This window comes from Pelmatolapia mariae, linkage group LG16_19 (assembly GCF_036321145.2).
Source record: "Pelmatolapia mariae isolate MD_Pm_ZW linkage group LG16_19, Pm_UMD_F_2, whole genome shotgun sequence".
Classification (NCBI taxonomy): Eukaryota; Metazoa; Chordata; class Actinopteri; order Cichliformes; family Cichlidae; genus Pelmatolapia; species Pelmatolapia mariae.
This window is the reverse complement of record NC_086241.1, coordinates 24,263,062-24,283,180: the sequence shown is the minus strand read 5'-3', so window position 1 is coordinate 24,283,180 and position 20,119 is coordinate 24,263,062. Positions and strand designations below refer to the sequence as shown.

Sequence of the window (20,119 nt, the reverse complement as noted above, 5' to 3'; positions counted from 1 at the left end):
TTTCCCATTTTCCTGGCAAAATGTAAAGAAACGAAGGGTGGCTCAAAACATTTGCACAATACTATGTGTCAAAAAACTTTACGTCCCTGAATATGGCTAGTGTACGACTTAAAATAATATAAAAACAAAAAAACCCTGAAAAATGTATGTGAATGCTTAACGTTTTCTAATAAACCGCAAATATAAAGTAATCATGCGAATAAAGAAGATTTCATTGTTTTTGGAAGTATCTGGTCACGAGAGTATTAAAAAAATTTAAATTAGGATCAAAATAAATTAAATTCACATTAAAGTTATTAAAAATCTTCCTGCATGAGTGAGTGTCAGCAGAAGAATTTGCACCAGACCATCAAGTAGACTGTGAAACATTTCACTGAGTAAGTTAAAAGTTGGATCTGCTTGTGCCATTAAATGCAAAGTTAAGGATCACTGAAGTGAGTTGGAGGTATCCTCTGTGCTCCTGGTTCTGTGAAAGTGTTTGCAATGTACGACCAGCGACCTTCTGATCATTCACACGTGTGCATTATAAAAGTGCTAAACAAACTACAACGATGAACTTAAAAAAACAAACAAAAACAAATCAATTTCTTTTGCTCTGTCTGTACCTTGATGTCGATGCCTCGCGCCGAGGAGCTGCTGTTGAAGAACCTGGAGGGAATCTTTGAGGACAGGTCGGGTTCTTCTCGACCAAAGCCAAGGTTTAACAGGATTTCCTCAGGATCCTCCTCGTATAGGTCCAGCAGTTCTGACACACTGCGGAGAGACACACGGGCAGTTAGAGAGAAAGTTCAGACTAATTCTGAACTTTCTCTCTAACTGCAGAGTGACAACTGCAAATCTGAACCGCTATGAAAACACACAGCCAGCAAGCAGAGTCCTGCTCTTCAACTATTTTACTGAGACCTGAATCCTGACCAGCAGCAGAAGACTAATCCATCCAGGATTTTCACCTCAGGTTTTGCCAACACAACAAGTTGCTATTTGTGAAGAGCAGACAGTGTAAAGTAGTTATGCAAATTATTGTATTTTATATTGTATTTGGGTGATTTTAACACAGTGATACCTGCATTTAGATGAGGTTGCTGTGGTTTCTTTTTCTACCCGCTGATAACTCAGCGAGATAATCGTCTGCACTGTAAGGTGATGGTGCTACTCATCTTCATAATACAGTTTCTATTTTTATGTATTTGTGAAATCGTGAGAAGCCACTATACATCATTTACCACATTTAACACCAGCTAATAACGTCAGCCGCCAGACACGCCTGCTGCTCCGACCTCATCGCCTTATCCTGTTCACTCACCACAACCACAATCATCCTGATAGTTTACCCACCACATGTGTTTATAGGTAAAGGATGTGGACAGCAGATATTTCTGATAGAGCAGTGACACTGCAAGCCATTATCACTCTAACCAAAAACAATTAACCTACATTTATTTCAACACTAGAGGTTCCTGATTCTTTACTTTGGCTCACAACTTAAAAAAAAAAAAAAAATTAAATTTAAGTGTCTGCTCATAGCTAGTGCCCAATCAGACTTACCCTGATGCTAATGTTAATATATTTAGCTGGGGTTTTTATTTTTTTGGCTTTTAAAATTTTAAAATATTAGTACATAAACAGAATATGAGAGCATACATTTTTATACAATTTTTGAAAGAGCTGTGTCATAGATTCCCAGTGAGCAGGCCATTTATAGTGTAAATATTGAATTAGTCTTGGCTAAGGGAGCTCTGATATGACAGGGAAAGTGAAGAAAGGTGGACAGCAATCACTCTGACTGACATCAGTGTGATTAAATTAGAAACAGCAACAGTGCAGTTTGCTGTAGATCTCAACTTATTGTAAAAACTTTCATAAAGAGAGAAAAAAATTGCAAAATTTAAAACACTGGATTACTCTGAGATCCACAGATTTTCTCAGTAGGGAATCTCCTAACTACTGCTCGACATCCAAGGAATTTAAAATAAGATGGTTTTTGGACAAAAACTCTTGCACTCCTCTTGAATAGATAACACTTCCTCTTAGAAATACACCCCGACTTTGAGCTTTATGGACAGTAATTTTGTTTGGCAACAAATGAATAACCTGAAGTACCAGACTGTTTCTTAAAGTTCACCATCGGGACACTTCTTCCGAGAAACTAGTTTGAGAAATGCTGTCATTTTATTACTTGGCAGACGATTGGATGAACCATCTGTTTATCACCATCTACCATGGGCAAACTTCAACTAATCAGGTCATCAATTCACAGGATGCTGAGCGTGCAAAAGAGGACACGCTACCATATAGTTACAGCAGTGCAGCTGCCTATGTACTTAAAATATTACAAGATTTATTTACATTTAATTTATTTATTACTGCACTTAGGTGGTAATAAATAAATAAAATCATTGGCATGTGATTGGATGAAACATCTGGCTAAAATAAATGCATAACTGCAGTTGCATTGGCTAGGTGCTTATTGGTCAGACTTAGGTTTAGCTAACAGCACAACTTAAAACCTTGCAATGCAGATACTCTGGTGATTAAAATCTTCAACTCCCTTGCAAGGTAAACTAAAGAGTTCTCTGCAGTGTCATTTAACTGGTTTGAGCTTTAATATCAGCATCTCTGAGAGTTACTTTCTGCAGATCCCTGCACAAATCTGAGCGAGAAGTGAGCAAATGAACTGACCTGGACACGGTGCTGCTCTTCCCAGATCCTGTGGAGTTCATACTCTTTCCTTTCTCTTTATATTGGCTCCTTTTCTGATCCGCCGCAAGATCAAAACTGCATACGAAGCATTAACATACAGAGAGGCATTAAATCACGCACGTGTATGTGAGAGAGGGGAGAATCTAAAGCTGTTTTTAAACATGAACTCTGGAAAACATCAGGAGAATCAAATCAAATCAGGAGATTCACCACATCTGCTGCTTTACATGTTTCACATGTGTTCTCAACACTTGAAATAAACTGGTTTATGCAAGCTGCATGAGTCAAGCATGCAGGAGGCAGGGCACAGGACAACTGCTGCTTACTGTGAATTCATAGTAAGCATTCAATTACTTACTCTTTTCCTCATATGGGTGAAATTAAACATTTCATGGACTCTGACAGAGCTGGATGAGACATTAAATGGCCTTTCTCGTGCCAACTCTTTAGTACAGAGTCCATCTACGTCAGGTAATGTCTAGAAAAGCTTCAGGCTTAATGCACCAACCAGCTGCCACTTTATTTACTGAATGTAGAGAGTAAAACAAGTGAACTCACCAGGCTTTGGTTTTATTATTATTGCACTGAAGATAGTTGGCTGCAAAAGAAGAACATGAAAATATTAAGTACACATCCAAATACAAAATGCTGAGCAGCATTACTGTGTCACTGCTCTGTGCCTTTAATCAATAATCTATCAGAAACTTTCCCCCTGACCAAATCAACATAACGAAAAACACAGAACAAGACAAAAAGGAAACCATAAAGTCCCAATAAATCAGCTATATAAACAAGTTTTGACTTGACCAGAATCCCGGGGGACTAGAGGTTGGACAAAACCAGCCTTAAAAATGAAAAAAAAAAAAAAAAAAAAAAAGGAGTCAGGATGTGAAAGTCATAAATAAAAAGAAAACACTGCATTAAAAACGGCAACAACCAAACAACAGCACATTAAAATACACCATCAGAACATTTAAGAAACAAAATAAAACAAAAAAAAGCATGACATGAGTGCACTTAAATCGAACAGCTAACCAGGGGAATATATGTGGATCTTTCAAAAAGATGAAGAATTGTCAACAGCAGGACAGTACTTAATGTGGGTGGGTGATTTTTTTTCCCGGAGTCTGGCAGCAGCAACTGGGAAATATTTTGGTTTTAAAGGCGAGAGTAGGCGACTATGAGGAGTTAATGGGAGGATGATGCAAGTCACCTTGAGGCGGATTATGGCATTAGAAGCCTCTTTAGAGCTGCTCTGCAAAGAACAAACAGCTGCACTGGTTACCAGAGAAATACATAACTGATGTAATATGATCTGGAATTTTACTAAGCTAATACAGGAGTGATGTCTTGTCTTTTCTTTGTAGCAGCTGCATCTTGGACAAACACTAGTCAAGAAGGGGTGTAATGAGACAACTATGTACAGGGAGCTGTTGAGTAGTTTAGTCAAGAGGTGATAAAACAAATACTGGATGAGTCATTGTGGGATAAAACTGGTTTTAATTGAGCTAAAATTCCTAAGCTGATAAAAGCTATCATTCACAGAGACCGCTAATTTGAAGAAGACATTAAAAAAGAAAAAGATTTTTGTGTTTGTCGTGAGTAGAAGAGGAACCTTTTAAAAGGTTAGTAACTATGCCGATTTCACTTTTGCCCGAGTTTAGCTGAAATATGTCTTTCAATATGACAACATTTGGACGGTCAAAGAGGTTCTTCAGTGAAAAGCTGTTTTCACAGACAGACTTCAGGGGAAGTAAACATAATCGAAACAAGAGAGGCCCTGAAATTACCCTTGCGGGTTGCCATATAAATTGGGGGCATCACGTAAAAAATGGTTTCCTATTGTAAGAGAAGATTCCCTCTCTCTGTCCCTCAGATAGAAAGACGACAACTTTAAATTTTAGGCTCTGCAAGAAGACTTTACTCTTTAATGTGACACAAAAACCTGAATAGAAAGAAAGCAGGCACTGTACATCCTGAATACAGCAATCACTACAGACAAAAGAAAAAAAACTTTTAGATAGGAGAACAAGTTTTTCTAAGACCTTTTCAAATAGGCCAAGTTACAACAACGTACAACAGTTATTAAGGTTCAAGATGACATTTTTTTAATGAGATGCACAGCTGAATGCTTGAAACTAAATAATCAAGCAACTATTAATTATAGATTAAAAAGGATAGGAACAGTGAGTGGAACTGTTGTACAGGATACTAGTTCAGTTGGTTGAACTTGCTCGCCATTAGCCTCTCCTTTACTTTACAATTCTGTCAACCATTTGCTATAAATCTCCCAGAAAATGTAAAGGCTAAGGTCTTCCTCAAGGTCCTTTTAAAATCACCTAGAAGGACGAAAAATAAAAATAAAAATCTGTGACCATGTCTTAAGAAACTAACACTAGCCTTAATCTATACCTAGCTACAGCAGAGAAAATCTGCCAAGTTTTATTTCGTAACACTTCAAAATAAAAAACTGCTTTTGCCCAACTTGGTCGGAATCAAGCCAGCTATCCTAAAAACGTTAAAGTTTAATTAGTGTGCCGTTTGCCGCGGTTTGCTTGTACTGAGCGCTGATGTAGGTAAACTTTCATTTTGTCAAGCAACTTTAAAAAAAAGTCATCACTTGCTGCAGGTCTGACTGCTTTCTTTTCCATTTAACAAGAACTTGTTGAGACATGTCGCCGTCCGTGTGAGAGCGTCTTTCTATTCCAGTTCATTTCAGATGAACTTCTTGGAATCAACGATGTTTTTCTTCTCTAACAGACAGCTGGATTAAAGGAGCCAAACGTGACAACAGTGACATCCACACGCTAATTCACTGATTCAGTTCCACACCATTCACCCTGAACTATTTAATTCACTTCTATCCCATTCACCCCTTAGCACTTTAATCCCTTCCTATCCTGTCCTCCTAATGTTAAACAGCATAAGAGCCAATTAGGATCTGTCCATACCTGACATCTGGAAAATCCTCCACAGAGGACATCAGCTACTCCTGTCAAATATCACTCTCAACATAATTAAGGCACTTACTGTCAGGATATAACATGAAGCAGACAGAGACACTCAGACTAAAGAATCCTAATGTCACCTCTGTATAAACACAGACAGCTTATACAAAATCAAATGGTGAACACAGGCAGGCTGAGTCCTTGATGCTCAGGAAATGTTTAGTGACGCTAAACTAAATATCCTTAGACATGAAATATTTGATGCAGGTATTTTTAGTCAAATATGCATTTCCCATTTCCCAAATGTTTTATGAATTTGGTAATTTAATCGACCAAATCCTTCAAACTTATGCTAGCGTAACATTTTGAAAGTTTCACATTTGTGAAAGTGAATAGCTGCACAAACAACTGAGATTTTACTTTTAAAGACATGAGCCAATCGGTGGGAGGAGCTTATCAGGTTGGAATGTGTCACAAAAATTATCTTTAAAGAGTTCAGACTCGACTAATCCAAAGTCAGAAAGGCTGTGTGCAAACAAAAGAAAGTGTCATTAGCCTCCACAGGAGTGGTTGACTGATAAAACTCTCTTCCTGTGCAACACAGGGCAACGTCTGTGGCTTTTCTCACATAGGCTAAATATCATGTTTAGGAGTCCAGCATCAGGAGTGTAATGAAAAAATGCCAGGCATGGCTGGCCTGAGAAAACTAAGCTGCTGCTCTACAAAAACATTGCTGCTTGATGCCTTTGACTAAAGATCACATTAGAAAGCCAGAAGGCTGCAAAAACAATGCTTTGATGAGTGAGGAGACCAGAATAGAACGTTTTGGTTTAACTGAGAAGCATCATGGAGAATGTAAAGGATACATGAACTGTTATTTATACAGTGCTTTTTTACTGTGACTGAGCACGCATATTTTTACCCATTAACACACTCATACCAGCACCTTTTATCGATCACACTTGCATGCGCTGCACAAAGCAGGGATCAAGCCACATCAGTTCTAATTAGGAGATGAGCCTGAGCCACAGCAGTCCCACACAGGAAAGGACAACACTAGATTGCAGCTACTCATTTATGAAACATAGAGGTGGTAGCATCATGGTTTCGGTCCATTTTGGTACATCTGGGCCAGAACAGTTTGTCATCTATGAACAACAAATTCTGACTTATTCCAGTAATTGCTAAAGAAACTTTTCGAGCTTGGTCCATGAATAGAATCTCAAGACAGGATGGGTCAAGCAGCTTAATAACAATGTAAAAACAAAAGTCATCAAGGGTCCAAAAAGAATAAATATGACATTTCAAAATGACCAAGTCCTAATCCTAAGCTGACAGAAGGGTTGTCGAATAGCCTGAAGTTCAACCCCCACCCTTGATACGCAATATTAGGTCATTTTCCTCAATAAATAAAACAACCAGATTTCACTGAGTGGTACAAATTGTCCTTCTTGGACATCAGTGCTCAGAAAACTAAATTGATGGTTGTGGATTTTACAGAGAATTTTACGATTACCTGCCTTCAATGGAAAAAAGATGAGGCTACTGAGTTTGTGCAGCAGTGTAAATAACTTGCCACTATAAGTGATAACAAGCTGACCTTTGAGTTTCAGGTGGAAGCCATGTGTAGAAAAGCTTACCAGCACAAGTGTACTTTTATCACAAGCGTTGAGGTTTCCATGTCAGCAGCACGTTTATGAGAAGGTTTTATTGAATCTGTTCTTACATTCTCATTTATTAGCTGGCACGGGCCACTGAACCTCAACAGCAAAAACAGGCTGCAAAGTACTGTCTAATATGGAGAGACAGTCTAATGTGTAGGAAAGTAGGACATGTGTGCCTTTATGACCTTCCTCATCTGTACAAAGTTAGGACTCTGAAGAAGACCCAGTCAGTTCTGGTTGATCCTAGCCACCACTTGTCTAAGATGTTCAAGTAGCTTCCATCTGGCCGGATACAGTATATCAACATGCCGGACCGACTCTGTAAACTCGGTTGTTGTCTTTGTGTATTTGTTGTGCGCTTTCTTCTGATACAAGGTAAAAACTTGTAGAATTAACCAATTAACACCTATTCAGCACCAGATTCCACCAACTGATCTCTGACCCCCCCCCCCACACACACACATAACATTTCAACAGAAAGTCATTACAGGCTATTGTTCAGTTGGTAACATATACACTCTGCCGTCCTTACAAGATCACAAATATGATGAACACGCACACTCAGTGGCAGCGTGTTCCCACACCTCTGCCACTGTTGACTTTTCCTTCAAGAAGAAACAAGACTGGAATGAAGATGATGAGGTATCACAAGATATTCTGTTGACTTAAGCACTGTTTTGTCAGACCTTCCTCCTTCATTTAAAACACATGATCATAAGGCACGTGGGTCAAAATAAATAGTTTTATCTATATCCATTATTCTGACATAAAAGAAATGTCAAAAAGTCAACTGCCTTTCTCTTCTATGGGACTCCTTAGGAAGCATATGTTCCTTAGGAAGAATATGTTTTCCCAGGGTATTTTCAGGGCTATACAATCCCGTAAAAAAACTAAATTTCAGTCTATGATTAAATAACTTGCTGTTGAAAATTTTTTGGTTCACTTTTCTTTAGTGCATTGCTTCAATTCATTGATGTTTGTTGGCATTTGTTTATGCACATCTCTCTTAATGACTTGCATTTCATTTGATTTTGACTGGGCCACTGCAAGACTAGATTTCCTGCTGTGCTTTAGCTTTTCACGCTTTAGGCGTCTCACATTTGACTCTTTAATACTTTGGTATACAAAGGAGTACAGTTGAATCAATCACTGCAACATGCCCAGATTCTTTGGTTGAAAGTCCAAATCATCACACTTCCACCACCATGCTTGACAGTTAGTATGATATGTTGTGTTTGGTTTACATTAAACATTATAGCCATACATTTCCACTTTGGTCTCATCTGTCCAAAGGACATTGTTCCAGAAGTCTTGTAGTTTGTTCAGATGCAGAAGAAGCCAAGCCAACTTGCTCCTTCTTAGAAATTGTACAGTCATGATGTCAATTAAAATTTAACATGCCAATAGGCTTTTCTTCAGTTTCTCAAAGCAGTGCAGTCTGTCCGCTCCCTGGAAGGTTGTGACACTCTGCTAACACAACCTCTGAAAAACTTCTGCTTTTACAGAGGTGCTCACATTTGCTGATGATCAACTAATCAAATGTATTTGAGTAGCAGCACCTGGCTGCTACTTACCTCTTAATTCCTATAGAAGCATAATGGTGCACTTAGTTTTTCCAGAAAGTTTTTTTTTTTTTTAAGTTCTCTATAATAGGCTTTGTAATAGTTTGCTGATCGTTATAGGCCATTGTTTATCCTTCTAAAAGTTGGTTTTGGACTACTGAAGTTTGTATCCAAATTTCTCTCATGACTAAGTACAAAATAACTCATACTATGTTGATGACACTACACTTTACCTCCATTTAGTTTCCTCACACAGACTTTCCACTGAAAGATCTGTAATGGGGAAAAAAAAACTCCCACACACTCTAGATAAAACCCTCAATGGACATAGACCGTGTCTATGCGTTTGTGGCTTGTACACTACACAATGCAACACATTACATGATGACTGCATGACCCAACAATTGACTCAACTGAAACAACTGAAAGTGTTGGAATAACTAGAGGGTGTTCAAAATATCAACTATTCACTTCTCAGCTTAATTCAGGATGAGGTGATTTAGGAGCAAGATGCAACAAATCTGTTCCTGACTACAACTCATCCAAATCTAAATAACCTGGTGTCTGCTGCCTCTGTGTATGGAGTCACAGTAAAACTGAGAACCAAATCCAGTTCATAAAGCCTCTAAAGACAACTATGTCATACAGTGAAGTACTACAATTCAGCAACTTTGTTTTTAGGCTTTGGTATCATAGATTTCAGATGCTTTCGGCTGTCCAAATAATAGTAAACATTCATTTTAATCTTCAGACCAGAGCAACCCTTAGTGGTAATATGAGTAATTCAAGTAAGTATTACGCAATTTCCTAATCAGCAGTAATCCAAGCCAGGGAATCTGGAAGCATATATCGATTTTTCCTGAAGTGACAACCTGATAACTTCACGTAACATTTTATAAAAGCTTTTGTAATGTTTTTTTTCACAGAAGTCAAAAATCAACTACAGATGTGGTTAGAACAGAATCCAGTTTCCATCAGGTCAGAGTCAAGAACTACAGGGAGATAACAAGAAAAAAAACAACTTTATTTAAAACACTCCAGGAAACCAGAAGGATTTTTTCCTGGACCATTGGCAGGCTAGTCAATGTAGGACTTCATATTATTGAACAGTAACTATGACCATTAGGATTCTGTTTGCATTATAATTATACAAGATAAATATATTCCTGCCAACAGAAGTTTGACATTAGTCCTGATTAGTTTTCTTAACTTATGGACCATTAAGGTTTTGCGTTGCGGGCAGCTCTGCTATTATCAGCTTTCAAACTCGGGCGGAGAACATGTTACCAAAATGTCAGTGTTTCTATTTTTAATATGCCATTTAAATCAGGTTTCAATTACACAATTAGCAGAAAATGGAGGGAAACTGTTAACAATGAGAAGAAATTGTTAATCTTGCAAACTGACCTTCAGCCCCCAGTGAAAGGTCATCTTCAAAGCTGCAGCCGTTCTTCAGAGGCCCTGTTCTCACACACACACACACACACACACACACACACACACACACACACACACACACACACACACACACACACACACAGGAGTAAGGTGTGAAATGCCGTCAGTGACAACAGTGCTAAGCTAAAACAAAATCTGATTTTATAGTTGGAATGACGCGGCAAATATATTCTGATGCACTAAAGTCTAGAGAGCAGAAGAGCTGTCAGCATCACAAGTTTGACATTCTCACTGTGTTGTACATAAACAACAAAAATATGGATTACCTCTGCTTGGAGAAGCACTCTGGTCATCTAGAGAGGCTCCAAGGGGAGTTCTGGAAAACAGAGAGATAATGAGTGAAATAAACTGAACACGCACACAGAATCCAACATCAGCCACCAGTGTTAGGTGTGCTGCTATTAACATGCACTAAAAAGGAAATTAGAAAGTAGTATGATGTATCGATCCACATGCTCTCTCTCGTTTGGTAGTCTGTGTGTAGATTTGTACTGTGTGGCTAAAGCCACCTACCCTTAGACTATGTCGTAGTAAATTCAAGACAAATCCAAGGTTAAATACCCATCTCACAAATATCCTAGATAATTGATAATAATGCTGTATGGCTTTGTATAGCAAGATATTTCCTAACTTGGCTTAAGGTTAGCACATCGAGCGAACTGGCTGCTTGTCTGAGGCTGAGTGCCAACTTTTAATATCTCTCAAGTCAGTAGTAGTCAGTAGTCTAGGTAACCCACACTAACTGGCAGTCAAATAAAGGCCAATATTTCCAGTCTAAGTCAGGTCAGGATACTTATTCTGGTTAATCACATCCTATACCAATTATCCTAGGTTAAATTTTGGTTTTAGAAGCTTTCGCGGTTGTACTGACCAGACTAGTTGCTCCAGGCTAACTGGCTGACAGATTAGGCTAGTTGACAGTAGCACTGAGGTAGTGGGTCTGAGCTGCTGTCTGCAGCAGGATGCTGGAGAGACTGTGCTGTTACACAACCTGCAGCTTTTATCAATGGCACAAGTTCATGGCACCAAATAAAACACACACACACGGACGGTTGTGTAATGGTGCGCAGTCGCAGTGTTTACTATTCCTCCCACTTGCCAAAATCAGCCATGTTGGCCCCAAGTCCCTACCCTGCGACTGTTGCTATAGTAACCTGCTTGACATGTTGCCACGGTGCCGTGTCATGCTGTAGACGTTTCTGAGTGACAGCGGTTAAAACTGTGTGTGTGTGATAACAATGTTGACTCAGCAGGAGAACCCCTCCTCTGTTTGCTCTTTCTTTTTCTGCTTTTCTTTCCGTCTTCTGTCAGCTTCTTCCTGCATCTTTCTCTGCTTACTCCACTTCAGCCGCTCTGTGCACCCTATCTCTGGGCGTGGGTCTGCTGTCTTTGTCTGTGTTTGTTCCCTGTGGTTCTGTGTGTTCTATGTCTAGGCGTTGGCTGCGCTTCGGCTCTACGTCAGCAGCTGATAAAAACACCTTTAAACACACACCTCTAGACATCGGGAAACCATATCAATAACCCACCAAGCGACAAAACCAGTTAGCAAGCCTTTAACTCATGAGTCAGGCTCTAAAAGACCATAGCTCCAGCTGTTCATATTTACATTAATGACTATGTTAATCTTTCTGTACCCTCACACTGATTTTCTTATCTTTTTGATTGTAGTTAATTATTTCAGCAAAGCTTTTATCTCAAGCATCTTAGATGAATGTTCCAACTTTATTAAAGTGCTCAAATGCCCATTTCCCAATCTTTGATTCTAAAATAATATTAAGACATATTTGTGTTTTTTAATATAGTGACAACAACCTGGGTGATTCCCATTCCCATTCAAATAATCCCATAATTAATCAAACCTCGGCACTCATTAACTTAATTTTACTGTAATGCATGGCCTAATTAAATTCAGCAATAATCAGTCATATTTTGACTTGCATTCAAATTCATAATTCATGTATTTTTACTGTAAATACATGCATGAAAAAGCTTTGTGAACTATCCAGAACTTGCAAAAGTTAACAGCATGTCATGTCCGAGCCTTCAGTGTCCCATATGTGGGTCTTTTTACCTGGCTAAATCACCATGGGAGCACACAGTCTGTTTGGTGATTGTTTTAGTTACAATATCCTTTAAGTGCAATACAAATGCTCTGCTGAAGGAAAACATTTTATATGTGGTCAAATGTAGCCCAGCTGTATATTTAGAGCAGCACAAACTGCATTGTCACTGGAATTTGCTTGCATTCAGATTGTTATGTTTGGTGCTAATCAGCTGCCAAGTATCTTATACAGATTGTGATAAGAACATACAGAAAAATATCTATTCAGTCAGTAAATTAATCTCACTTTCATTGGGCAACAAACCAAAAGTGATTTCCACGTCTCTGTTACTGTTTAAACATCCTTTAATTCTGAATAACCTTTAATGTGCCAGCAGTTTAAAGTTTCAGTGCTCAGATACGCAGAATCAATCCCCCTTTCAAGTAAGTGTGCAAACACACTCAAGCAGATAGCCTGGGTTAACAAAGAAAGTTGATAACCACCATCTTACTCGTTATCGCCAACTGAGGTTTTAGGTTTTGTCAAGTCAGCTAACGCAAAGAAAGCCCGGCTAATGTTGAACTTTCTTCATAGCATGCCCCTCAAAACTAGATTAGCACAGATGCACAGTTACTTTTAACCAGTCGAAGTGTCTGTACAGGTGAAATTGTTTGTAGGAAAAATTAACAATGATAACGGCAATAAAACACAATCCAGTTTATATATAATGGAAAAATTTCCAATAATTTTTCCTGCAATGCCCCACTTCAGAAGCAGAAGGAAAAAGCCCATAATGCCATAATTTTAATAAATCATTAACAATTAAAAAAATACAAATGCAATTTTAGTCAAACAAAGCTTGGAACAAAATTATCCACAAACTCTCGTTTATTTTCCCTAAAAATAAGAAAGAAAATCCTGTTTTTCTAAGCCTTTCAGCTTCAGGAAGTTACAGCACACAGTTTGGCTTCGGTTAGCTGACCGCAGCATGAGCCAAAATGACCAAAAACTGCAAAGCACTCTGTTCTCCAACGTTTGCCTTTTGTCTTGTTTTGTATATATTCCTCTTGATTGCATCCATTTCTCTTGTTTGTTATTTATTCCTGCTCTCTTGCCATTTATATTTTATTCCTGCACAGTTGAAGGAATTAAATTTCTTTGTAAATGTGCAATGACAATAAGGGGCTTTTCTATTCTATTCTATTCTATTCTATTCTATAGTGTATATCCAAGGGACTCAAAGTGTTTTTCTAAATAGAACTAATTACAGCAAAAACAGAAGAGCATGTTTTGGTCATTATGAACAAAAATGTGAATAACATAATAAAGGACCTGTGGGATATGATACAAAGCAAACCTATTTTGTAAACTTCTTACATGCTTAAAAACATTCATTTTAAACTGGCATCATTAAATTATTGGACTGAATCATCTAGCATGTGTGCACTGCTTTAGCACGTGAGAGATTTACTGAAAACAGGATATTTAATCAGGTGGTGAATGAATACTGTACCTGCAGTCATTCAGCCAGCTGGCGATCTGGTTGTTAGGAACTTGCCCTAGTAGAAAGAAATGAGCATGTTAAAGCAATAAACCAGCGCGTGCTGTACTGTGCAGTGATTACAACATGCTATAAAACTATTATAGTGGTGCCAGACATCAGGATGTGTCAACATTACAGTAATTTGGTCTGCAGTTTGTGTTTCCACTGTTTTAGACATAAGTGGTCCACATCCATTTTTCTTCACAATGCTCTGACCACAAATAATGATTCATTTTATGGTTTCCCTAACTTTACATTTTACATGTATAATGATTAAATGTCACATTATTTTAAATGTGGGCAAAAGTGCATAAAAAGTAATCCCTGTGGCCCAAAACGTTGGTGCTTTACACTCTAAATAATATGTTTTGCTGTGTTTGGTTTTTTTTGCAATAAGAAGGCAATCAGGCTTTTTTATATGCCTGTAAAGTGATTTGATGGTTACACTTATTAGGGCTACAAACCAAAACCTGTGAAACACAACACAAGCTCGACAATACTTACTGAATGAGAATTCATTTCACTTTGATCTTCTGACAAATTAAAGTGATCTCCACGTCTCCTTTATTAGACTGTAGGACAGTAACGTGTTTAAATGTATCCAGTTAAAAGCTGCAAAAAGACCTTAAATCCAATAGAAATCTATGGATAGAAGTCTTTGGGAAAAGTCTTTGGCTTTCTATCCTGACCTCTGCAGACGTTATTCCTGCTTTTTTCCGGCTCAGTCACATTTTGTGTCATCTTGAATAAGAATTTGGGTTTAATCTGTAAGTCTTAGTCACACCATGTTTTAGAACAGAGGCTTATCTATAACCTTTTCTATTTCAAAGGTTCATAAACAAATAAAACCATATCATTAAGTCAGCAAATGTAAAACCTTGGATACACGGGTATTTTAGGTAAAGTATTTAGCAACAGAAGCTAAAGAGTTAAGTTCAACTAACCTTGTTGTGTGGGTCCCTGTGTGTTCCCATTACTCTGGCTCTGCTGGGGCTCCTGGGGGCCAAAGAGGTGTTCTGAGTTCGAATCTTGCCAGACGGATTCTCTGGTTTTGGCCCAGGCCTGACGCCTTGATGTGGAATCTAAGGATCAATCAAGCATACCGTCTGTCAACATGATGGCTATTAAAAGGTTGTTAAACCAGAATTACTCACAAATGTGCGTGAACGCTTCTGTAACTATATTTCAAATTGTCAGCAGTACCACATTTGTAAGCGTGTAATGGAGTCTCTGAATGCAAAGTAAGATTTGCAAATGTGTCCAGTAATCTGAAAATCTGCTTTCAAAAATAAGTGTGTGTTATCAGATGACATATTTGTAAATATGTCTAGATTTTCAGCACACTTTTTATCCATTTATTTTAGCATTTTGTTCACCTACTAAGTGATCCCTTTAACTGATTAGTTCAAATGTTTATTTATTTTGGAGGTAAGATATAACATTTTTTATTTCAAGCGTTTAATTGATAGTCCAGTATTTTAGCTACCCATTTCAGCTGCTTTCCCCATTATTACAGTATATTCATTCTGAATCTAAAGAAAGGTGACGCACCTAGACCAGTACTGACTTCCATTGCCAGAGCTCCACTCTCCATTTCTCTGGTTGGTTTGAATTGGTCAGTCAAAGAAGACTGACGACTCTACAGCAACATCAGCAAAAGACAACATACACCTGCAAACACAGAAAAACGCTTTTATATTTAATAATTCATTTAATATGCACTTAAAACATGAATACGAATCGTTGAAAACAAAGCAACTATATAAAGAAAAGATGAATGATGTTAGTAAATATATTAATGTATTTAACTGTTAGTTACTAATGATCACTTGCAAAACAGAAGCAATACAAAATATAATACAATAGAGAATATTAGTTATAGCAGATGCTGTGCTGTATTAGTAGGCTCTAGCTGAAACATGCAACCAAAAAACATACAGTACACAAGAGAGTAGATAAAAGATCTGAATCACTAGTACAACTATCACTTTTGGACAGTATAAAGAACGTGTACACACAGATACTAATCCTGATTTAGTGTCAACAGGAAACAAGGGGCAAGTCTGAGCAAACATCTACAACTATAAAACCAAATGGCATCATTACATCACAAAATTTGTTGTAAACTCCTAGCACGTAGCAAACAACAGTGTAGTTTAACAACAATTCTTACCTTTACTGGTTACATTTGGTCTTTGTGACTCAAATGTTAAAACTCTTACGCAAACACAAGTGACTTCTTCAGAAAACTTTGCATCTTTACTTTAATGTGCTCCCTGATAATTACCATTTGTGCAGTAAAGACCAGTTCTGGAGGACTAAAGTAGAGGGAAGCTGCTTTGTAGTTAGATGAGAAGAAGAGAAGTGGCCTTTATTATTGATGAACAAGTTACCCACACTGAGACCAGCTGAGCTGACACACACACACGCACGCACGCACGCACGCACGCACGCACGCACGCAGACACAGGTCTAAGCAGCAGAAATGCAGTGCTGACGCAGTGCAATAGTGCACTTTTTTTTTTTTTTTAATTCCAAGAGAGAAAATATAATATTCACAGTTAGCTTAATTGCTTGAAACTGAGTTTTCAAGGTATTAACTTTTGGTTAATAAAGAAAAATGAGAGGTTAAAGCTGTCATCATGATATTTAGGGCCCGTGCAAAAATCTACTGTCAGGGTTCACCAAAGAAGTGTAGTGTCAGTTCTGCTGACACAGGGCAAACTAATGTGATAATTCGTCTGCAAAAATGTACCCAGAGGTGTAAAAAGTTCTTTGGGTGATCTACTGACTCTCTTTCAAAAATGATGAGGGACTGAGGGATCGAGTTATTTCCTAACAAAAATGACACAGTATGAAGATAAATGAGAGGACACTGAAAACGAATCAATATGAATTTCTATAAGGGAAATTGCAGGGACTGCCTGAGATGGTGAGACTCCATCAGAGCACAGAGTTTACCCAGAGCAGCTCCTCTGCACTTAACAGCCAACCCGTACAAAGTGTAGAAGAACACCAGATGTTATTTGCCATGAGAGCCCAAGTCGTTTGTCTGTTAATCAACGTAAGTTTACTGCACCAGGGTGTGTAAATGGGTGCATCCATCTGTTTTTTTCTGCAAGCAGTGTGAGGCTGCTTGTATTTATTAAAGTCTGACACACTAACACAATCAAATTAACAGCTGCATTTTGACAGACATTTGAATATGGTATATATGACTCTGATATAGAGTACACATACACGCACAAAAAAAAAAAAAACCTAAGCTAAAAATCTACATGAAGATCACTCTGCGTGCGCACTGCTGAGAAAAAAAACAAACAAAAAATTTAAACCAAAACAGATTTTTTAATTATGTACCAACCTCCCTGCCAAAAGGTGACTAAAAACTTAACATTCTACTTTTGCTCAGTTTCACTAAAGTACTAGTGTTACTGAAGAGCAGAAAGGGACTTAGGGAAGAGATATAAGACAAAAGGTCACAGCTTTGAGCCATCCACCTGCTACAGTTTCCCACTCGGTTGCAAATAAATGAAGAGTTCAACTGGCACAAATCCCACAACCAACCACTTTTCAGTAGTAAAACAGACATTGCACCTCATTGTTGAATCCAAAAAAAAGCCAAAAGAGGGTTTTCCTATTAAGTATTAGTAAATCTGTCCTGTTATTTAAGCATTTGACCTCATTACATGTGTATTTGTAGGATTTTCCTTTTCAGAGCTCATAAACACCCAGAAAGACAATCAAAACAGGTTTTTAAGCGTTTTAGTCCAATTACAGAAATGAGCACAAGTGAAGATATGCAGCTGTGCAACAACAAATGATTTCCATTTAGTTTGTTTACTTCTCAGATCTATAATTTAAAAAATAAAATCTGTTAAAATGCTGCAGTTACTGGGACCCAACAATCAAAAGCATCTTAGATTAATATATGAATTTCTTAATGTATAATACTGACTTTAATAAACACCTAGCATTACATGGCATACAAAAAAAGAAAAAACAAAAATGTGCACATAACACAGTTACTGTCTGACCTCAATACACGGGCAGATTGGTATCTGATGGCAAATAATGTTTTGTGTTTTGTGCATACCGTACAGGTCAACTGTAACACAGATTTCAGGTTTGCAATAAAGACAGCTGCGGGAATCCTGCCTCCACCCCAGCTGTCACATGACTTTAACTGTGAAAAGTTGCAGAATTCAAAATTCACGAGAGAATATGTAAGGAAGACAAAAAGCATCAACTTTATGAGCGAGCAGGCAACTATCCTGCAGGAAAGCATTAAAAAGAGGGAGGCAAGACACATCCTGAGAGAAGAGAGCTGTAAACAGTTAGTAAGAACTGATTAAGATGATCGGACTGGTGACTATAAAAGTTTTGAAGCTCAGTCTGACATTTAATCACTTTTGCCCAGTTGCAGTTAAATAAATTAAACTTGCCAATGTGGTGAAATAGCCTTAGAAACAATTACAAATCCAAAAGTACATGTGACTGCGCACACTCAAACACTTCTTAAACAAACAGCAATCAAACCCAAACAGCGAGTCAAAACGGATGTTGTAAAATTCTCTTTTAGTTGATTAGATCATTATCAAGCAAAATGAACACACACCGATTGTTTCTGTACTCTATGGTGCCACTTAACAGTCACACAATACTTTGATTAAGAAGTAGACTGAATGCAGGAGTCGCTCTGGAGTTGATGTTTTGTCTACTAAAAATATATGGATATGTGTATAGGTAGACCCGGGCCTTTCATTTTCCATTCCAAGTTAGAGCAGAATCCAAAGCAAGTATGAAAATAAAACTATGCAAATTTAACTTTTCTGTGTGACACTTTGTTTTCACTTTTTGCAGCCACGTAACTATTAATATTAAAATTACCCTATAACATTTCAGCCTTTAGCCATTTCTACATGAAGGAATGGGTGAAAAACGTGACTTGCACAGCAAAATATTACATTTCTTAAAACGCTGTTTTAAAAGCTTCCAGACAATAAAGAACTAAACACATTAAAACTCTGGGTGCCAATATAGTTGTGTTGTAAATTTTAAGGTCTTCACTCAGTGCTTTATTTGTTAGCTAGCCTACTTAGCAAAACAGCTATAACACCAAGAATGCTAACAGGCAGGTGTGCAGTTTGCTAGCAATGTGGCTAATCATCAACACAGGCAAGTTAATGAACAGCTACCTTTACATTTCACAGCAAACAATACACATTCAAAAGGAATTTACTGACTTTCAGAATGTAACTGCATGGTATATGTATCCTACTGCGCAGCTATTCATTTTTTATTCCAAATACTGACCTGACTTTACTTACAAGAGCTGAGTATTCACAATTTTAACACCTATCACTAAGTTTCTAACAGTTCTTGTGCTGAGTCACTTTTACTGATAAAGTCCACTGTGTAAAAAGTTACCCACTAAAAACTAAAGCTCTGAGCGAATAGTCAAATAGTGCTCATGGAGTTATTGAAGGGAGGAGGAGAGTGATGGAGAGGAAGAGGCAGAAGCCTGGAGGAGCATGAAGCCAAATCTAAAAGAGAACGTGTGAAACAGGAAACGAGTGTTTAGAATGAAGAACAGAACAACTTCCTGTCCGAGAGAGAGAGAGAGACAGATGGAGAGAGAAAGAAAGATGAGGGGTGAGCGAGGGACAGCTATTTTTAGAATTCTCTTGTAAATGCAAAACAAAGTGGACAATCTGAAAACAACTGCAAGCACACAGACAGCACGGACAGAATGAATCAGCTGCTTTAAAACACATCAGTGACACAGCAAGAGTGACACAGGAGCAGTGGCTAGCAGGTCAACCACTCTTCATCCTCCAAGTCATCTTTAACTCAGAGTGCCCTCAGTTCCTCATAATTTAAAGAAGGTCATGAAGAAATTTTAGCGTTGCCCTTTAGAGATAACAGCAGTCATTAAAGAATTCAGCTTTGACATTCGCAACACTTCCAGCGACAGGCTCTTTTGAATTAAGATTTTTCTGCAAATATAAAACAATTCCATTTAAAACTCAAGACAAGCTGATGCTGTGGTCACAGAGCTTCCATTAAAGCAAGTCATACATCAGACTGAACCAGCAGAGCGGGAGTTACTGTTGGCCTAAGCCTGCAGCAGCATTTATGAAGCTCCATCAAGTCAACAATGCAGTGACCATGACAAAAAAAAAACCAAGTAAATGCTGAT

At 38.0% G+C, this 20,119-nt stretch overlaps 1 protein-coding gene across 5 annotated transcripts in view; it reads right to left on the bottom strand.

The window, feature by feature from the left end:
- Window positions 1-20,119, bottom strand: part of itprid2 (ITPR interacting domain containing 2) — a 46,691-nt gene that overhangs the window by 23,187 nt on the left and 3,385 nt on the right. For all 5 annotated transcript variants that reach the window (XM_063498611.1, XM_063498610.1, XM_063498613.1 and 2 more), the window contains exons 2-9: window positions 15,469-15,588; window positions 14,862-14,999; window positions 13,888-13,933; window positions 10,599-10,648; window positions 10,282-10,335; window positions 3,259-3,298; window positions 2,680-2,775; window positions 606-753 (exon numbers count right to left, since the gene is read on the bottom strand). In XM_063498611.1, coding sequence (XP_063354681.1) covers window positions 606-753; window positions 2,680-2,775; window positions 3,259-3,298; window positions 10,282-10,335; window positions 10,599-10,648; window positions 13,888-13,933; window positions 14,862-14,999; window positions 15,469-15,511 — 615 coding nt within the window. In that variant the 5' untranslated portion in view covers window positions 15,512-15,588. The remainder of the gene's footprint in view (window positions 1-605; window positions 754-2,679; window positions 2,776-3,258; window positions 3,299-10,281; window positions 10,336-10,598; window positions 10,649-13,887; window positions 13,934-14,861; window positions 15,000-15,468; window positions 15,589-20,119) is intronic.